Raw genomic sequence first — 16,294 nt, forward strand, 5'->3', positions numbered from 1 at the left:
TAGTCGTCGAACCGGCTTCTGACTCGATCTTATACATGCGTGCACCTCGCAAAGCCCCGTGCATGGATTAGAGTACAAATCATGAAGCCCCTTAGCTCACATGTTAGTTCCAGTTACTTAAAATGACACGGCGACACTAAAATCACTAACAAAATGTATGTATACTTAGTATAGCAATGTACTTTTATTTATTGGTATATTTATTTCCTCTTCAAAAATGAAAAAAGTAATATAAAATTTTACCCGATTTGTTCCAACATCATGCCACCATATGATATTACACATAAAAAAAAAAAAAATAGAAGTCATAAGCACATAATAAGATTAAAGTATTAATAATCTTGCTTCATTCACCTTCAAGATCCAATTCACATTTTATAAACGTCACAAAAATTTAGAAGGGTGAGTGTGGTCACTTGCAAGTATACATTTAGCACAATCACAATCACAATCAAACATCCACTAATGCTTTGTTTTAAAATAAAGCTCCAATATGAGTTAGGTAAGAAACTACTTTTTAAAGATATATTTACATATAAAATATAAATAACTATATAGAACATATACACTAAAAAAAATATAAAACTAAAACAGAAAGTACATGTTTATCTTCATATCTCATATCCATGAGTTTACTATTTTTTTTTTCAATTTGTTCTTGATCTAGGGTTTCTCCCAGCAGAACCCAAGAAGAGAAGAACTGCTTAAGCAATCACTGATGATCCTACCAAAATTTCCAAAGAAGAAGAATCCACAAACAAACGATTAGTGCCATCGGCACGATGCACAACTGGGTTAAGTACTTACTAAATATGGTTACGGGCTTAGACACTAATCTAACACGCCGGTGGTTGGACGTGGTGAAGGACTACGATTATGAGATCCTTTATCACCCAGGCAAGGCCAACGTGGTGGTCGACGCCTTGAGCCGCAAGACGACAGTGGCCCCGATCCGAGATATATGTCTGAGGATGACAGCGATTACTCCACTACTGGAGCAGATTCGAGGGCCGCAGGTCGAGGGCCTGAAGAAGGAGCGCCGGAAGTGCGAGAGGATTACAAGCCAGGTGGCCTCCTTCGATTACGACAGCAGGGGGTTGTTGACCCTGCATGGGAGAATCTGGATGTCGTACTGGGGCGGAGTACGACAAGTATTGATGGATGAGGCCCACAAGTCTAGGTTCTCCATCCATTCGAGAGCGAAGAAGATGTACATAGATCTTCGCCCAGACTATTGGTGGCCTTGCATAAAGCGGGACGTAGCCTGGTATTTAGAGAGATGCCTGACCTGCAGGAAGGTCAAGGCGGAGCACCAGAGGCCACATAGGAAGATGCAGCCATTGGATATCCCCGTTTGGAAGTGGGAGGATATTACTATGGATTTTATCACCATGCTTGTCAGGACCATACGTAGGGTCGATTCGATATGGGTTATCCTGGATCGTTTGACCAAGAGCGCGCACTTCATACCGATCCAGGAGAGCATCTCGGCCGAGAAGTTGGCCGAGATTTATGTGCGAGAGGTAGTGGCGCGCCACGGGGTGTCTGTCTCGGTGGTGTCAGATTGAGATGTCCGTTTTACTTCCAGGTTTTGGAAGCGGTTTCATGACGAGATCTACAACTTTCATTTAGACTCCCTTAACTAATTTTGACTTTATTTTTAAAGTTTTATTTATAACAGTCTTAGACTGCTAAAGTCCGTTAAAAATTCATAACTCTCTCGTCTGACATCCATTCTCGACTATCTTTATATTGACGAATTCCTATTAATGAGATCTTCAAATCTCGTTTAGATTGTTTTTCCCAACAATCGACCATTATGAATTCTGGTATCAGTGTTGCACACTGCTACGCTGAAATTTAGAAAAGTCATAACTTCCTCTTACGAAGTCATATTTGGGCGTTCTCTACATGCACACTCTTGGTTTAATGACTACTACGATTTTCGTATAGATCTTCTTAGGCTAAAAAGTAATCTATCGAGAATTTACTTTTTACGATATGTAGAATCGTGTCAGTTTAATCGCGAAACTTCGAAGAAGCATAACTTATTCATACAAAGTCAGTTTTCAGTGTTCTTTATATATTGGAACCCTTGTCGCACATACTATAACTTTAGTTAAGGTTATTTATTCTAAAAAACCTTCTATCAAAAAAGTTATGTTTAACACTTATTGTCTTTAAATTGATTAGTCTTAATATGCGAGTATTACAGGAAGGCTGATTGGAAGAATCATGTAGAGGAATATAAATATCAGAGCATCATCACTAAATTTACAAGTATTTTTTGTTTTTCTAAATTTTATTTGTTTGTATGAAATCCCAACTCGATTTGTAGTTTATGAGCACATGCTTTGTTGGGTTAATCGGTTTTATTATTTTAGGAGTTTATTTATTTGTTTGTATGAAATCCCAACTCGATTTGTAGTTTATTTTGTAGCCATATTTAAGTCTTTTATTTTATATCTGCATAGTTTTAGAATTCAAGTAGAATACTTATTTGTCTAGTATAAATAGGATCAATGGTATTTTCTTTTATGCAAGATTTTTTCTATTTTATTTTTGTTCAAGTAATATATTGGTTTCAATTCTTCCATTCTCACGTATTCTTTTTACTTGTTGCATAAGGGTTTATTTTTGCTTGTTATTTACACAAGTTTCAACCCAAGTAATCTTACACTTGGTATCAGAGCGAGGTGAAGACGTTGCGGGTTTGAGAGTCGGTTTCAAGAAAACCGTAGCCTTTCGTTATGGGGCAGATGCAGCAGGGATCGGGTTCGGTTTAAGGGGGTGTGATTCGAGGTTGATTACAAAGCAACCCCGGTTTCTTATCAGGCTTGTGAGAGACTAACCGGAGGCGCGGAGTAAACGAACGGGAAGACGTCAAAGCGGGTGACTTTGAATCGGTTCGTTTTGCGGGTGATAGAAGACGGTAAAGGTGGTCGTGATATTGTCTTGTTGTTCAGTGGAAAAGTGCTCTCGGAACAAGTTTGATTAGGTCGGGGTTGTAAAAAAAAGAGAATAAGTTCTTGATCGGTTTGTTCGTGATAAGGGGATACCGACGTAGGTGCGTGAAAAGCGGGCAGGAAGGATCCGTCAAAGCAGGTGGCTTTGGATTCAGTTCGTTTGGTATGATTGAAAGAAAACGGTGAAGCGGGTAGCTTTGTTTTCTTCATCGGTGGAGTTGCCTCTTTGAAGAACGGTAATCGAAACAAAGGAAGAGATTGGACAAACAACACGGTGTGAACATTATGGCGGTGGAAGTTCAAATCGGGTGGCTTCGGATGTAGCCGGGGAGAGGTCGTGAATCCTAGAAAATTCTAGATGGTAATGAACATGTCCAACGGGATGTCATGGTATATGTCACATGTGTTGTCACCAATTAAAATGGATTATTAGAAGACTTTTGACATGACCAAGGAGAAGGTCGGATGTCCGGGAAAAATCGAGAATCGAGGATGGTTCGATAAGATGATGATTAAACATTGTTTTGAACGAGTGGCTTGTATGACCAAACCGATTAAGGGGGTGATTGTTGGGTTAATCGGTTTTATTATTTTAGGAGTTTATTTTGTTTAGTTTAAATAATGAGCAATTAGGAAAGTAGCCATATTTAAGTCTTTTATTTTATATCTGCATAGTTTTAGAATTCAAGTAGAATACTTATTTGTCTAGTATAAATAGGATCAATGGTATTTTCTTTTATGCAAGATTTTTTCTATTTTATTTTTGTTCAAGTAATATATTGGTTTCAATTCTTCCATTCTCACGTATTCTTTTTACTTGTTGCATAAGGGTTTATTTTTGCTTGTTATTTACACAAGTTTCAACCCAAGTAATCTTACATGCTTAACTTTTTTAGCATCTTTGTACCTTTTTATAAGGATATGAATTGTTTCATGAAAAAAAAAAAAAAAAAAAAAAAAAAAAAAAAAAAAAAAAAAACTTCTTTGTGGTTGATGATTATCAAATTTCAACTTCTTTGATAAAATACCTCAATGAATTCCTTTTTTCATCCTAAAATGCTTAAAACAAATTTTACAAATGAGGCATTATGATGCTCCTTTCTAAATTCATAAATTTCTTCTCACAAGCGTATGAAACAAAAAAGAAAGTTTTTTTCAGTGGGCATGATCTTGAAATATAGTGTCCAACTATGACTTGGTTCATTTTACGTTGATACTAATTTGTCAAATTAAATAATTTGCCATGAAAGGCTTCTGTCAAGTTTAGAATGGTGGATTAAATTTGATTAACCACTGTAACAATAAGTCAAACTTTTTATACAATTTGGTCAATTTATGTGATGGTTCTTGATATTACTAGAAATTGAGTAAACAATCTCGTTGACATGATAGAAAAACCGAATATCAACATCCCAACTAAACAATAGATATGGTGTCCGTTGCATCGCCTTGCAATACGTAAAAGAATGTCGAACCAAAAAGATATGGGCACCGAGAAAAATTCAAATATATGTTCTCAAATATATGGGCACAGGGATCAAGCAGAAGGATGTAATTTTGGTTTGGTGATAAAATGGCATTTGGATGTTTTTTTAATATATATATATATATATATATATATATATATATATATATATATATATATATATATATATATATATATATATATATATATATATATATATATATATATATATATATATATATATTGGGTAGAATTTGGTTCTTATGAAAATGTGAAGATTTGGTGTATTTTCTTTTTATTAGACTACAAGAAAAATGGAAGCATGATTCTTACGGTTGACTATGAACTTGACTATGTTATGCTAGTTGATGCTATGTATGTAATATTCTTGACGATATTCAAAATTTAAGACGTTAAGGTGGCTAACGGTTGTTTTTACTTACTTTACAAAAACAAATGATATATTATTTATGAAGTGTTTTAACATGTTCTGCTGTTATAAGAACTTTGATTTTTATATACTTTTATTTATGTTATAGGTAAGTTGTTTTTTTCATTGTTTACAACTCTATTTATTACGATAGAAAATAGAAACTTTAACTTGATAATGTTGGAAACGGTATCAATTATATGCATTTTATGTTTGGGGTAATTTTGTCATTGTAATAGTATCCATTCCATTCATCCGGTTTTTCTTACTTACCAAACAAAGTGAGTTAATGATTCATTGCATTCCAAAAACAAAACATGCCTATGGAATTGATAATGAATCATTTCATTACTTTGTCCATTACATTACTTAATACATTCTATTCCATTCTGTCATACCAAATATATAGCAAGTGTTTGCATTCTATCCATTTGAATCATTTTCATTTTTAACGTTAACAGTGAGAAGCGACCAACAAAGTTTAGAGGTCTTGATCAAAGGGCAATGTAACCAAAATAACAAAAATAGGTAGATTCGATTTTGGGTTTTAGGTTATGACTTATTGGTTTACAAAATCGTTATTAGTTCATAACCATAAGGGTATATATGTAATTTGAGTTAGAAAGTTGTTACAGTAGTTATTTATGCTTTGTCTGTATATAAGCTTTGTAATGAGACTTTGTTCGTTAATGAAAAATCTCATTTCATAATCTTCTCTTTCATTTTCATCATCGATCATTACATTCTAACATGGTATCAGAAGTGTAATCGATTCTATTCATCAATTTCTTGTTCATCATGTCAAATTCTTCAACAAATGAATCATTTTCTTCTTCCATTGATGTATCTAGCCCTTTCTTCATTGGATCTTCTGATAATCCGAATTCTGTTCTTGTTTCAAATGTTTTCACTGGTGTTGGATTCAATTCTTGGAAACGATCAATGGTTATTTCACTGTCTGCGAAGAATAAGCTAGGTTTTGTTGATGGAACTATTATTGCACCTCTTTCGACTTCTTCTACATATTCTAATTGGTTTCGCGCTAATTCAATGGTCATCAGTTGGATCTTAAATTCTATTTCTAAGATGATTGCTAATAGTCTTTTATTCCTTCCAACTACAAAAGAAATTTGGCAAGAATTACATCATCGATTTGAACAATCTGATGGCGCACTCATCTATCAAATGCAACAACAGTTGTACTCTCTATCTCAAGTTGCTGACGATTTTTCTTCTTATTTCACTAAATTCACATGATGCAGTCGCTATGCAAATTTTACCCGATTCTTCTCGCAAAACGCTCACCTATAATCATTGCAAGAAATCAGGGCACACAAAAGCCCAATGTTACCATCTTATTGGTTTTCCTTCAACCTTCAAATTCACAAAGAACAAGAAAGATGATGTTAAACCTACAGTTCAGAATGTTATTTCTAATGATTCTCCACCGATCTCACAAGAACAGTACACTCAATTGATTTAATTCTTGAACAAGAATTCTCTCTCAAGTACTGGTTCATCTTCTCAGACAAATCTTTCAATTGTTAATGGTGTTTTGGAAGACGAAGGTATTCCCTTTTGATTTTTTACATTTTGTTGCTAATGTTTACAAATCATCATCTCTATTACATGAACATGTTTCTTGGATTGTTGATTTTGGTGCAACTGATCATATTTGCTCTAATCGATCCCTTTTTTCTTCATTATCAAAACTTTCACAGCCACATTTTCTTGGTCTTCCTAATGGGAATGACACTATTGTTTCTTACATGGTAATTTTCAGTTACATCAAACTCTTACTCTTCACAATGTTCTTTATGTTCCCTCTTTCAAGTACAATCTTGTTTCTGTACCTAAACTTGCTTCTCAGCTTCATACATTTATCCTTTTTACTGATCAACATTGTATGTTGCAGGACCCTTCAGTAAAGGATAAGTTTGATCTTGCTTCTTTTGGCCAAAGGATTAGAGACCTTTATGTCTTTGATCATTATTTCATTCAGCACGATCTTTCTTATAGTTTTTCTGTAATAAATACATTGAACTTTCATTCTTTCAATGTAATGAATAAACATTCCAATGTTATGTTGTGGCACAACAGATTAGGACATTTACCTGTTCAAAAACTTCATTTTATGTCTCTTGTTGACTGTTCTCATGATTCATCTATTGATTCTTGTTCTATTTGTTTTAAATCAAAACAACATAGAAATCTTTTCCCAAAGAGCATTTCTACTACTAATCATCCGTTTGATTTAATACACATTGATGTTTGGGAACCTTATAAAACTTTATCTCATGATGGATATAAGTTTTTCCACACCATTGTTGATGATTTCAGTCAACATACATGGGTTCACATGTTAACCCATAGAGGATATGCTCTTACTCTTATCAAATCCTTTGTTACTTATGTTCAAACTCAATCAAAAGACAGTGAAAATCATTAGAGCAGATAATGCTTTAGAGCTTGGTTCTAGTAATGAAGGAATCAAATTTTTTCAAGAAAAAGGTATTCAACATCAACGATCAACAATATATACCCCTCAACAGAATGGAACTGTTGAAAGGAAGCATAAACACATTTTGGCGGTTGCTAGATATTTATATTTTCAATCTGGAGTGGGTAGTGCTTATTGGACTGAATGTGTTCGAACTGCAATTCATTTAATCAACAGAATGCCCACAAAAATATTACAACATAAATCACCTTATGAAGTGTTATTCAATCAGAAACTAGATCTTTCTCAACTCAGGTCATTTGGATGTCTTTGTTTTGTTAATACATCTTCAGTTCATCGAGACAAGTTTATGCCAAGATCAACTCCTTGTATTTTTATTGGTTATCCGATTGGACAAAAGGCCTTTAAAGTTCTTAATTTGGCTACCAAATCAATACAAATTTCAAGAGACATTCACTTTATGGAAGATGTTTTCCCTTTACATTTGATTACACATAAATCTCATACACCTAGTTCTTTTCGTCCCAATAATGCCCCTGATCTGTCACCTAATCCAGATACTTCTTTCAATATTCCAAATGACAAAAATACCCCTGAACCACCTCCAATTCATGCTCCAAGAGTTTCACATGTTTGACAACCTCCTGCTTATGTTCAAGATTGTATTTGTAACAATGTTCACTATCCTGATCATTGTTATCATACCTTAACCAATTTATGCATCCCCTTTCCCTCTACATTTCAAGATCATGCTCACCATTTCCATTCGTTTGCTTTTCATACTACACTCCAAGTTCCAGAACCTACATTTTATCATCAAACCAAAGCTAATCCTTGCTGGGAACAAGCTATGCAAACTGAATTATCTGCTCTTATTGAAAATAACACATGGAGTTTAGTTAAACTACCTAAGGGTAAAAAGCCAATTCAATGTCGGTGGGTTTACAAAGTTAAATATAGAGCAGATGGATCTCTTGAAAGACATAAAGCACGCATTGATGCTAAAGGCTTTACTCAACAACAAGGCACAGATTATCACGAAACATACTCTCCAGTAGTTAAATTCACTACTGTTCGCTGTTTGGTTTCTTTGGCTGTCAAAAAGGGCTGGGATATTCAACAATTGGATGTCAATAACGCTTTTTTACACGGAGACTTACATGAAGTGTTTATGTAGTTACCACCTAGTTATAATGTTGATAATCCTCATCTAGTTTGCAAACTAAACAAATCCTTGTATGGATTAAAACAAGCCACTTGTCAATGGTATGCAAAGTTAACTCAAGCATTATTTCAACAAGGCTATGTTCATTCAAAAAAAATGATTACTCTTTGTTCTTAAAAAAGGGTAATGGTTCTATTACTATTGTTGCTGTTTATGTTGATGATATTCTTGTTACTGGCAACAATATTGATGAGATTACATCTTTGAAAGCCTTTCTAGATGCTCAATTTTGGATCAAAGATTTGGGAACAATCAATTTTTTCCTCGGCCTAGAGTTTACACGAAATACAACTGGTATGATTGTTCGTCAGAGTAAATTCATACGTGAATTACTCTCTCATTATTCTATTGATGATGACAATATACTTGTTTCTACACCATTGCCAAACAAGAACAAATTACAACCCAATGTTGGAGTTTCCCTTAATGATCCTACAACTTATAGACAACTGATTGGAAAGTTGAACTTTTTAGTTCATACACGACCACATCTTGCTTATTCCATTCAATACTTAGTCAGTTCAATCAACATCTTACTCAAGATCATTATGAAGCTGCTATTCATGTACTGAAATACTTAAAGTCTTCCAAAGTACAAGCATTATTTTTCAACAAAGATTCCACTTTTACCCTTGATGCTTACTGTGATTCTGATTGGGCTTCGTGTCCAATCACCAGGAGGTCTGTAAGTGGTTTCTTTATTCTATTTGGAGGATCACCCATTTCATGGAAGTCTAAGAAGCAAGCTACCGTTTCTTTATCATCCGCAGAAGCCGAATATCGATCTATGCGAAGAGTGTGTTCAGAACTTGCATGGTTAACTCGCTTGTTTAATGAATTTGATATTTCTGATATCACTCCTATTCCACTCAAATGTGACAATCAAGCAGCTATACATATTGCATCTAATCTTGTCTTTCATGAGAGAACTAAACACATTGAACTCGATTGTCACTTTGTTCACGAAAAACTTCTTCATGGCTTAATTTCTTTACATCATGTTCCCACCAAGATGCAATTAGCGGATGTTTTAACCAAACCTTCATCTGGTCCTATCCATGTTGATGCTGTTTCGAAGTTGAATTTACACCCTTCCGCTTGAGAGGGGGGGGGGGGGGGGTGTTGGTTTACAAAATCGTTATTAGTTCATAACCATAAGTGTATATATGTAATTTGAGTTAAAAAGTTGTTACAGTAGTTATTTATGCTTTGTCTATATATAAGCTTTGTAATGAGACTTTGTTCGTTAATGAAAAATCTCATTTCATAATCTTCTGTTTCATTTTCATCATCGATCATTAGATTCTAACATGACTTTGACCTAGTTTACAAGACATGCATTAGTAATCGAGTGGCCGATGCCTTATAAAAAAAAAAAAAGTGCTAAGATGAGTGTGAGGTTTTAGGAGAACCACAATGGAGTCAATAGGGTGCTTTGAAACTAGAAATTAGCAATGATATTCTCATAAATAAGATAACTAAAGACCTTACGAAAGAACTTCAATCTCGCAAAGGATTTTACCATCCAAGACTTTTGTACAAAACCCGTCTTGTTATACCAAGAAATTAAACTTTGATAAAAAGCATTTTTGAAGGATACCATGGTGGACTTGGACTTGAGAACATTCTAGAGAAGATAGAACTTACCAACACAACTTCAGAGGTGTTTTGGGTGGGCATAAGTGAAGGATATAATGCATGTGGACAAAGAACATGGCAATTGCCAAAGGAATAAACAACTAATCGGGTCGGTAGTTGTGGCCTGCTTAATTCAACCTATGATCCATTTACCACTGAAGATTTGGGAAGAGATCACAATCGAGGGCTTGCCAAATTATCAAGTGTCATGAAGTCAATTTTGGTGGTAGTTGATTGATCAAGATTGAGCAAGTATGCTCATTTCATTGCTTTGAAACACCCTCAATCAATTAGTAGCGCAGGTTCTCACATAAGACCAAGTTTTTCTAATTAACTTTGAGAGAGTGAGGGTTGAATTTGAATCACCAAACCTTCCATCTCCAACCCCTTCAATCAGTAGCGCAAAGTAATTTTCAATCCCAACCATGTCGCCTACTCGACGAGTCAATCGATTCTTCCAATGAAGGTCCCGTTGAAGATCTCGTTCAAGAGTCACTTCAAGAGTCCGAAGTTGAACCACAAGTAAAAAAAAAAATAAAATAAAAAAAAAAAAATAAAAAAAAAAAAAAAAAAAGGGAAAAGGAAAAATGAGGGCTCCGTGTAAAGGGTGGGCAAATGATGAAGAAAGGGCACTAGCGCAATATGTGTCGGAGGATCCGATCCACGACAACGACCAAGACTCAACAATCTTTAAAGAAAAAGTTTGGCTTAATTTTTGTCAGCGCATGAAAAATAAGTACCGTGATCCCGATTCACTTTACTCGAAATGGCGGACCGCCAAACAAGTCGCAATGGAGTTCAACGGCATCTACCTGAACGTGATCCGCAACCCCCAAAGTGATGCAACTGAGGTGGATTTCATGGCTAAAGTTCGTCATATTTACAAGGCGAAAGTCAGAAGAGCTTTTGTCAATGAATCATTTTGGGGAGTTGTGAAGGGCAATCGAAAATGACTAGATCTAAAAAGTCCTGATGATTACACGGGGATGTCCAAACGAAGTAAAACTTCGGAGTCAACCCACAGTCGGCTAATCTTCTGATGCGTGTATCGGAGGGATTGACCTCAATAATGAGTCATATGAAGTTTCAACTCATCCTATGGGATGAGACAAAGCAAAAAGAAAGCTCAAATGTGCTCAAAACTCATCGACCGAAGTAGAGGAGATTACGGACGATATCCAAATGTTGGACAATAAGCTTGATGGTTTCTTGGAATTTGGAAAGGAAAAAAAAGATGTGCATTGAAGTTTTGGTTAGAATAAGAGAAAAACTTGTCCAGGAGGATCATTAGTTGTTCAACAATGTAAGGAATAATATGGATAAACCATACATGTGGGTTTAGTCATGTCTGTTGATTTTAAGTCTTGTTTGTCGTGGTTTGCATTATTAAATCGTGTTTCTAGGTATTTTATGTTTTAATTAATAGTAACTTTTTAAATTTAATATGAAATGTTTATGTTTAAAAAAAATATAATTTATATTATAGTAATTATTTGCGGTTTAAAAAAATAAAATTTGATTAACATTTTGTGCGTAAAAAAATGTTTGTGTATTAAAATATAGTTTAATTAATTTAAAAAATATATATATCAAAAAGAAAATAGAGTGCTAAAAGTGTTACCGCTCATTACCAAATGTTAACATTAGATGTTAAACGGAGAAAAATGAGATGCCACTAAAAAAACTGATGTGACAAGATAATAGGAGTGTTAGAAGAATAATAAACCAAAAATGGACTAAAACGCTTTCTTGGACTGAGCAGAGTATTTGTACAATACGATAGCCTGAAGAGCTGTCTTTATAAAGTGTCGTATTGTCAAGACCCACCACCATCACTGAGTTAAGGTATAAACAAGGGTCAGTCGTTGGATTAGTTTGATCAAGATTTATTGGAAAGGGATGTGTGCGATTAGATGAAGCCAGAATGCAATTGCTAAAGGCACAATGACATATGAAACATACGGTACTCAGATATGGGAAGATGAGAAAAGAGATGCAATTTTTTCGGTTTTTGAAATTCCATCCAGAGGTGAGTAATAGCCCAAAAATTGACAACATGAATTTATGGTTGGAAAGGGATGTGTGAGATTAGATGAAGCCATAATGCAATTGTTAAAGGCACAATGACGTATGAAACATACGGTACTCAGATATGGGAAAATGAGAAAAGAGATGCAATTTTTTCGGTTTTTGAAATTCCATCCAGAGGTGAGTAATAGCCCAAAAATTGACAGCATGAATTTATGGTTGGAGAATTACAGTCAGGCCATTATTCACCCTGTCTCTCAAGTCTCACTTGAGAATATGGGAACTAAGACGTAGAATTTATAGATAGCTATTCCGGAAGATATTTTAGATATACAAAATTCTGCCTTAAACGATCAGACTTTCAAGCTTCATGGGACAATCTAGACCTGTCGATATCTCCGTAGTTCCCAGATCGATTCTCGTCATCTTTGAGGTGTAACTTTTTTCCACATGCTACAAGAACACAGACTTTAGGACATTGACTGCTACTTTGCTTTTTGGAGTCTTGTAATAAGAAAGCCGGTTAGGACTTAGGAGGGATATTCTCGTTGAATTGGTGACCAGCTAGTATTAGTAGTTAGTTCAGTTGTTGTGTGTAGACTAGGCGGGTTATCTATCAACTCATTTATGTGCACAATTTTAATTCTGTTCTTGGGAGAGGAATTGCTACCCAAGTCATCTTCACTTGTGTAATCATATTCATACACTCGACAACCTAAGCAATCAATCAGATTTGAGCATTCTAATTTTACCAAATTACTAGTCTATAGCAAATTTCATTTGGCTATTATCTTCTTTTTGATTTATGGGTGTGGTGGGTGAGATTACACATGGCTCAAAAAGCTTTTTTACTAAATCAAATCCACATAATCACAACCTTTCTCTTTCATTACACCATCCCCCCCCCCCCCCCCCCCCCCCCCCCAAAACCTACCACTTCAAAACAAAACAAAACCCGGACAACCACACTACAAGTCCAAGAGTGGAACGTGCGTGCGTGTGTGTGTGTATATACATATACTCTCCTACTTGTAATAAATATAATCAGATATTGTATAGATTTAGATACTTAACCGACTAAATGCAATGTCTCCTTATTCTCATGAAGCCATTCCCAGTACCTGTTTAGCATGTGATCCTTGGGCACCACGCGGTTCCAATGCCCCGTGCAAAATATCGCATATGCATCTGCTGCGTACCTGTATCAATTATATCACATCATAACACATTTATAAAAAATAAAAAAAATAAAAAATAACTGTTGGGCGACTTACTTCCCAACGCCATGCAGTTCGGTAACATATGTCCATTCATCATTCAAAATTTGTTCAGAAAGGATTTGAATCATGATTGACCTCTTTTTTTGTAGTCCAAGTGGTTTTATAAGCTCTTCGATCACCTGTACTGGAACCTGACTAGCAGTTTTTGCATCTGGGCATAAAGTAAAGAAATCTGATATAACCCGTTTCACCTACACACAATAAATAATAATCTATTACGGAAAACAAAACTGTAAAGCATCATATGAAAACAATGATGAAAGGAAACAAACCTGCAACCCGTGTGTTTGATTTAAAAGTAGACATATAGTGAGAATCCTCCAAGGATCATGGATATGATCCTCCTGAATGAGATTATGACAGGATCGAGGAGGAATCCATGTGTTATCTGGAGTCTTCTTTTTGTATGCCTCATCTCTCTTTTGTGCAACAGTAAGGTAATCCGATCTCTTCTTCTTTTTCTTGCTGTTTTCACTTTCTTTATTATTATTATTACTATCATCTTTTGTTGATTCTCCTTCCCCCCCTTTATTGCAGCGACCTACAGCAGAAGCCACTTTTCCTTTTAGTGTCTTTTGAAAGTAAGGCGATACCTTCACTCTGGACTTGTTCTTATCACCAACAGAAGCTTCTTCCTCCTTTGCTACTGCCTTCTGAAAGTAGGGTGACACTTTGACCGTGTCTTTCTTTTTCTGAGACCCTTCATCTTCTTTTACTGATGCCTTTTGATCATCAATTGAACCTTGCTTTTCTTCTTTTACAACTACTGCCTTGTGTGATGTCTTTTGATCATTTTGTTCATTGGAAGCAATCCCATGAGAGGTTGAATGCCAAAATGCACCTGCCTTATTACAAATTGTATGACCACTGCCACCTGTGTACATGAATTCAGAAAACGGATTATCCACAGCCAGACGCTCCCTCTTCTTGTTTTTATCCTTTTTAGAAACATTATCTTGCTCATCACCTTTAACTAAATCTTGTGCACTGTCATTGGGTCTCAGATGCTTCTTCTTCTTCTTCTTCTTCTTCTTCTTAGAATCAGAACCTTCATTCAAATGAGCAGTCATCTCTGCAACCTTATGTTCCTCCTCCTTTCTGCTCTCAGGTTTCATTCTCTTTCTTTTCACCACCCTAGTTGACTCATTAACCATCAAATCCTTTTGTTTCTTGTACTTTTTGTGTTTCTTAGGAGCTCCATTCTTCATATCAGTAACAAGATACTCTGAAGTGTTTCCAGTTCCCAAAATCTCCTCCACCTTTGTAGCATTAACTTGTAGAGTCCTCTTGTTTTTAGAATGATCAGATTCGGTAGTTGTTTCAATCACCCTGTTAGAAATTTCATCCTTGCGCTCAGGCGTACCAAAATGCTGTAGTAAAGTGTTCTCAGTTACCATATGCTCCCCCTCTTCTGTGGAGTTATCCTTCCTCTTTTTCTTCGATTTGTTGTCTCGACAATGCTGAAAATCGTCAATGTCTGAGCCCTTCCTCTTCTTCATTTTCACCTTACCAAAATCTACAAACTTTTTTTCATTTCCAAGATGCTCCTCCTCCTGTTTAGCGTTAACTTGAGGCTTCTTCTCATCACATCCCTATACAAAAATAAGCGACATATTTTTTTCTAACCCATAAAGTTGAAACTAAAGAAGCAATAATCAATTGTGAAATGCGTTATACAATCAAAAATCAAACAAGGGAGAAATGAATCTGGATGATACCTGCACATGGTGGGTGCATTTTTGAGCATAGGAATTCTTTTTCTTCCGTTTACTACCAACATTGCAGGCGCCATTGATGATTTGAGAAACGGCAGAAGAATTTTGATCATTGTTGTTGAGGGCAGGAACAGGGAGAGCGATGATACACATTAATTTTCCGGAATGGGTTTCTTGCGGAGAGTTGCGTGACGGAGAAGAGCGGTGGTGGTGGGTCTTGTTGTTGGGGTTCATCATCATCTCGGAGGAGTCTGATTGCCTCCGAATGAAAAACCCTTGTCGTTTTCCTTCCCCCCAATTTATTTTTCTATTATTATTATTTCTTTTTCTTTTGTCTTCTCTAGACAAAATTCCAAACATACCCCCACCTTTTAACGCTTTGATTCGGGCCAAATTCCGTACAAATAATCCATTTTCGAGTTTAACCGCCACCTCACAAAATAAAGCTGAAGAGAGTGATGCCACCGAAGCATCATGTTACTTTTTACCATTTAAGTGTAGTTTTATGTCACACCAAAGGTGTGGTGTTACATTTTTCATTTTTTTGATATTTTAATTTAATAAAACTTTCTTTTTTTTTTAACTATTTTAATTTAATATAACTTCTATTTTAATAAAAAAAACATAATTTTTCATTATTTGAAATTTAAAAAAAAAAACAGTACATTGCGATTACTTAAAAAAAAACAACATTTAAATTTTTTTATTTTTGAGAGAGTGGTGATTTAAAAAAGATATATATATATAAAAAAAAAAAAACCAACTACCTTCCTCAACCAATCAAAATGCACGGTATTGGAAGACCGCACCAGACCGCTGTCTGAGGGCGGTGTTCGCATCCTATATGGCACGAAGTGCGGTCTTGGACCGTACCCATACCCACCAGCCTAAGGGCCGACCAAAATCACAATCAACCCGTTTAATCAAGGGAAAATGATTTGTGAGATAATTTACAGGGGTTTTCGTTGGGTAATTTTGTTTTTTATATACATTTAACTATTTAATTTGTTATAGTAATACGTAAATACATTTAACAAATTAAACGATCAAATGTATATAAAAAAAAGTTGTTTAAATATGAATAAT

General features: G+C 35.3%; 1 protein-coding gene across 3 annotated transcripts; it reads right to left on the bottom strand.

Annotated features, from left to right (window-relative positions):
- Nucleotides 1-13,144: 13,144 nt before the first annotated feature.
- LOC145037922 (DNA glycosylase superfamily protein) lies at nt 13,145-15,491 on the bottom strand. Of its 3 annotated transcripts, XM_078986680.1 has the most exons (5): nt 15,212-15,491; nt 14,461-15,085; nt 13,766-14,367; nt 13,488-13,684; nt 13,145-13,412 (listed from the first exon to the last, which is right to left on the bottom strand). In XM_078986680.1, the coding sequence occupies exons 1-5, from the start codon at nt 15,446-15,448 to the stop codon at nt 13,283-13,285; spliced, it is 1,791 nt and encodes a 596-aa protein (XP_078842806.1). In that variant the 5' UTR covers nt 15,449-15,491; the 3' UTR covers nt 13,145-13,282. The 3 variants fall into 3 exon arrangements, with proteins under 3 accessions (XP_078842806.1, XP_078842805.1, XP_078842804.1); XM_078986679.1 differs by having other exon boundaries at nt 13,145-13,401; nt 13,766-15,085; XM_078986678.1 differs by having other exon boundaries at nt 13,766-15,085.
- Nucleotides 15,492-16,294: the final 803 nt, after the last annotated feature.

Source organism: Lactuca saligna, chromosome 3, assembly GCF_052625555.1.
Source record: "Lactuca saligna cultivar CGN05327 chromosome 3, ASM5262555v1, whole genome shotgun sequence".
Classification (NCBI taxonomy): Eukaryota; Viridiplantae; Streptophyta; class Magnoliopsida; order Asterales; family Asteraceae; genus Lactuca; species Lactuca saligna.

Excerpts from the sequence above, each read along its gene's own strand:
- LOC145037922 (XM_078986678.1), bottom strand. The coding sequence starts at position 15,448 with ATGATGATGAACCCCAACAACAAGACCCACCACCACCGCTCTTCTCCG. Across the intron at positions 15,086-15,211 it reads AATGCACCCACCATGTGCAG|GGATGTGATGAGAAGAAGCC; the intron begins GTATCATCCAGA and ends ATTTTTGTATAG. Across the intron at positions 13,685-13,765 it reads ATCAAACACACGGGTTGCAG|GTGAAACGGGTTATATCAGA; the intron begins GTTTGTTTCCTT and ends TATTGTGTGTAG.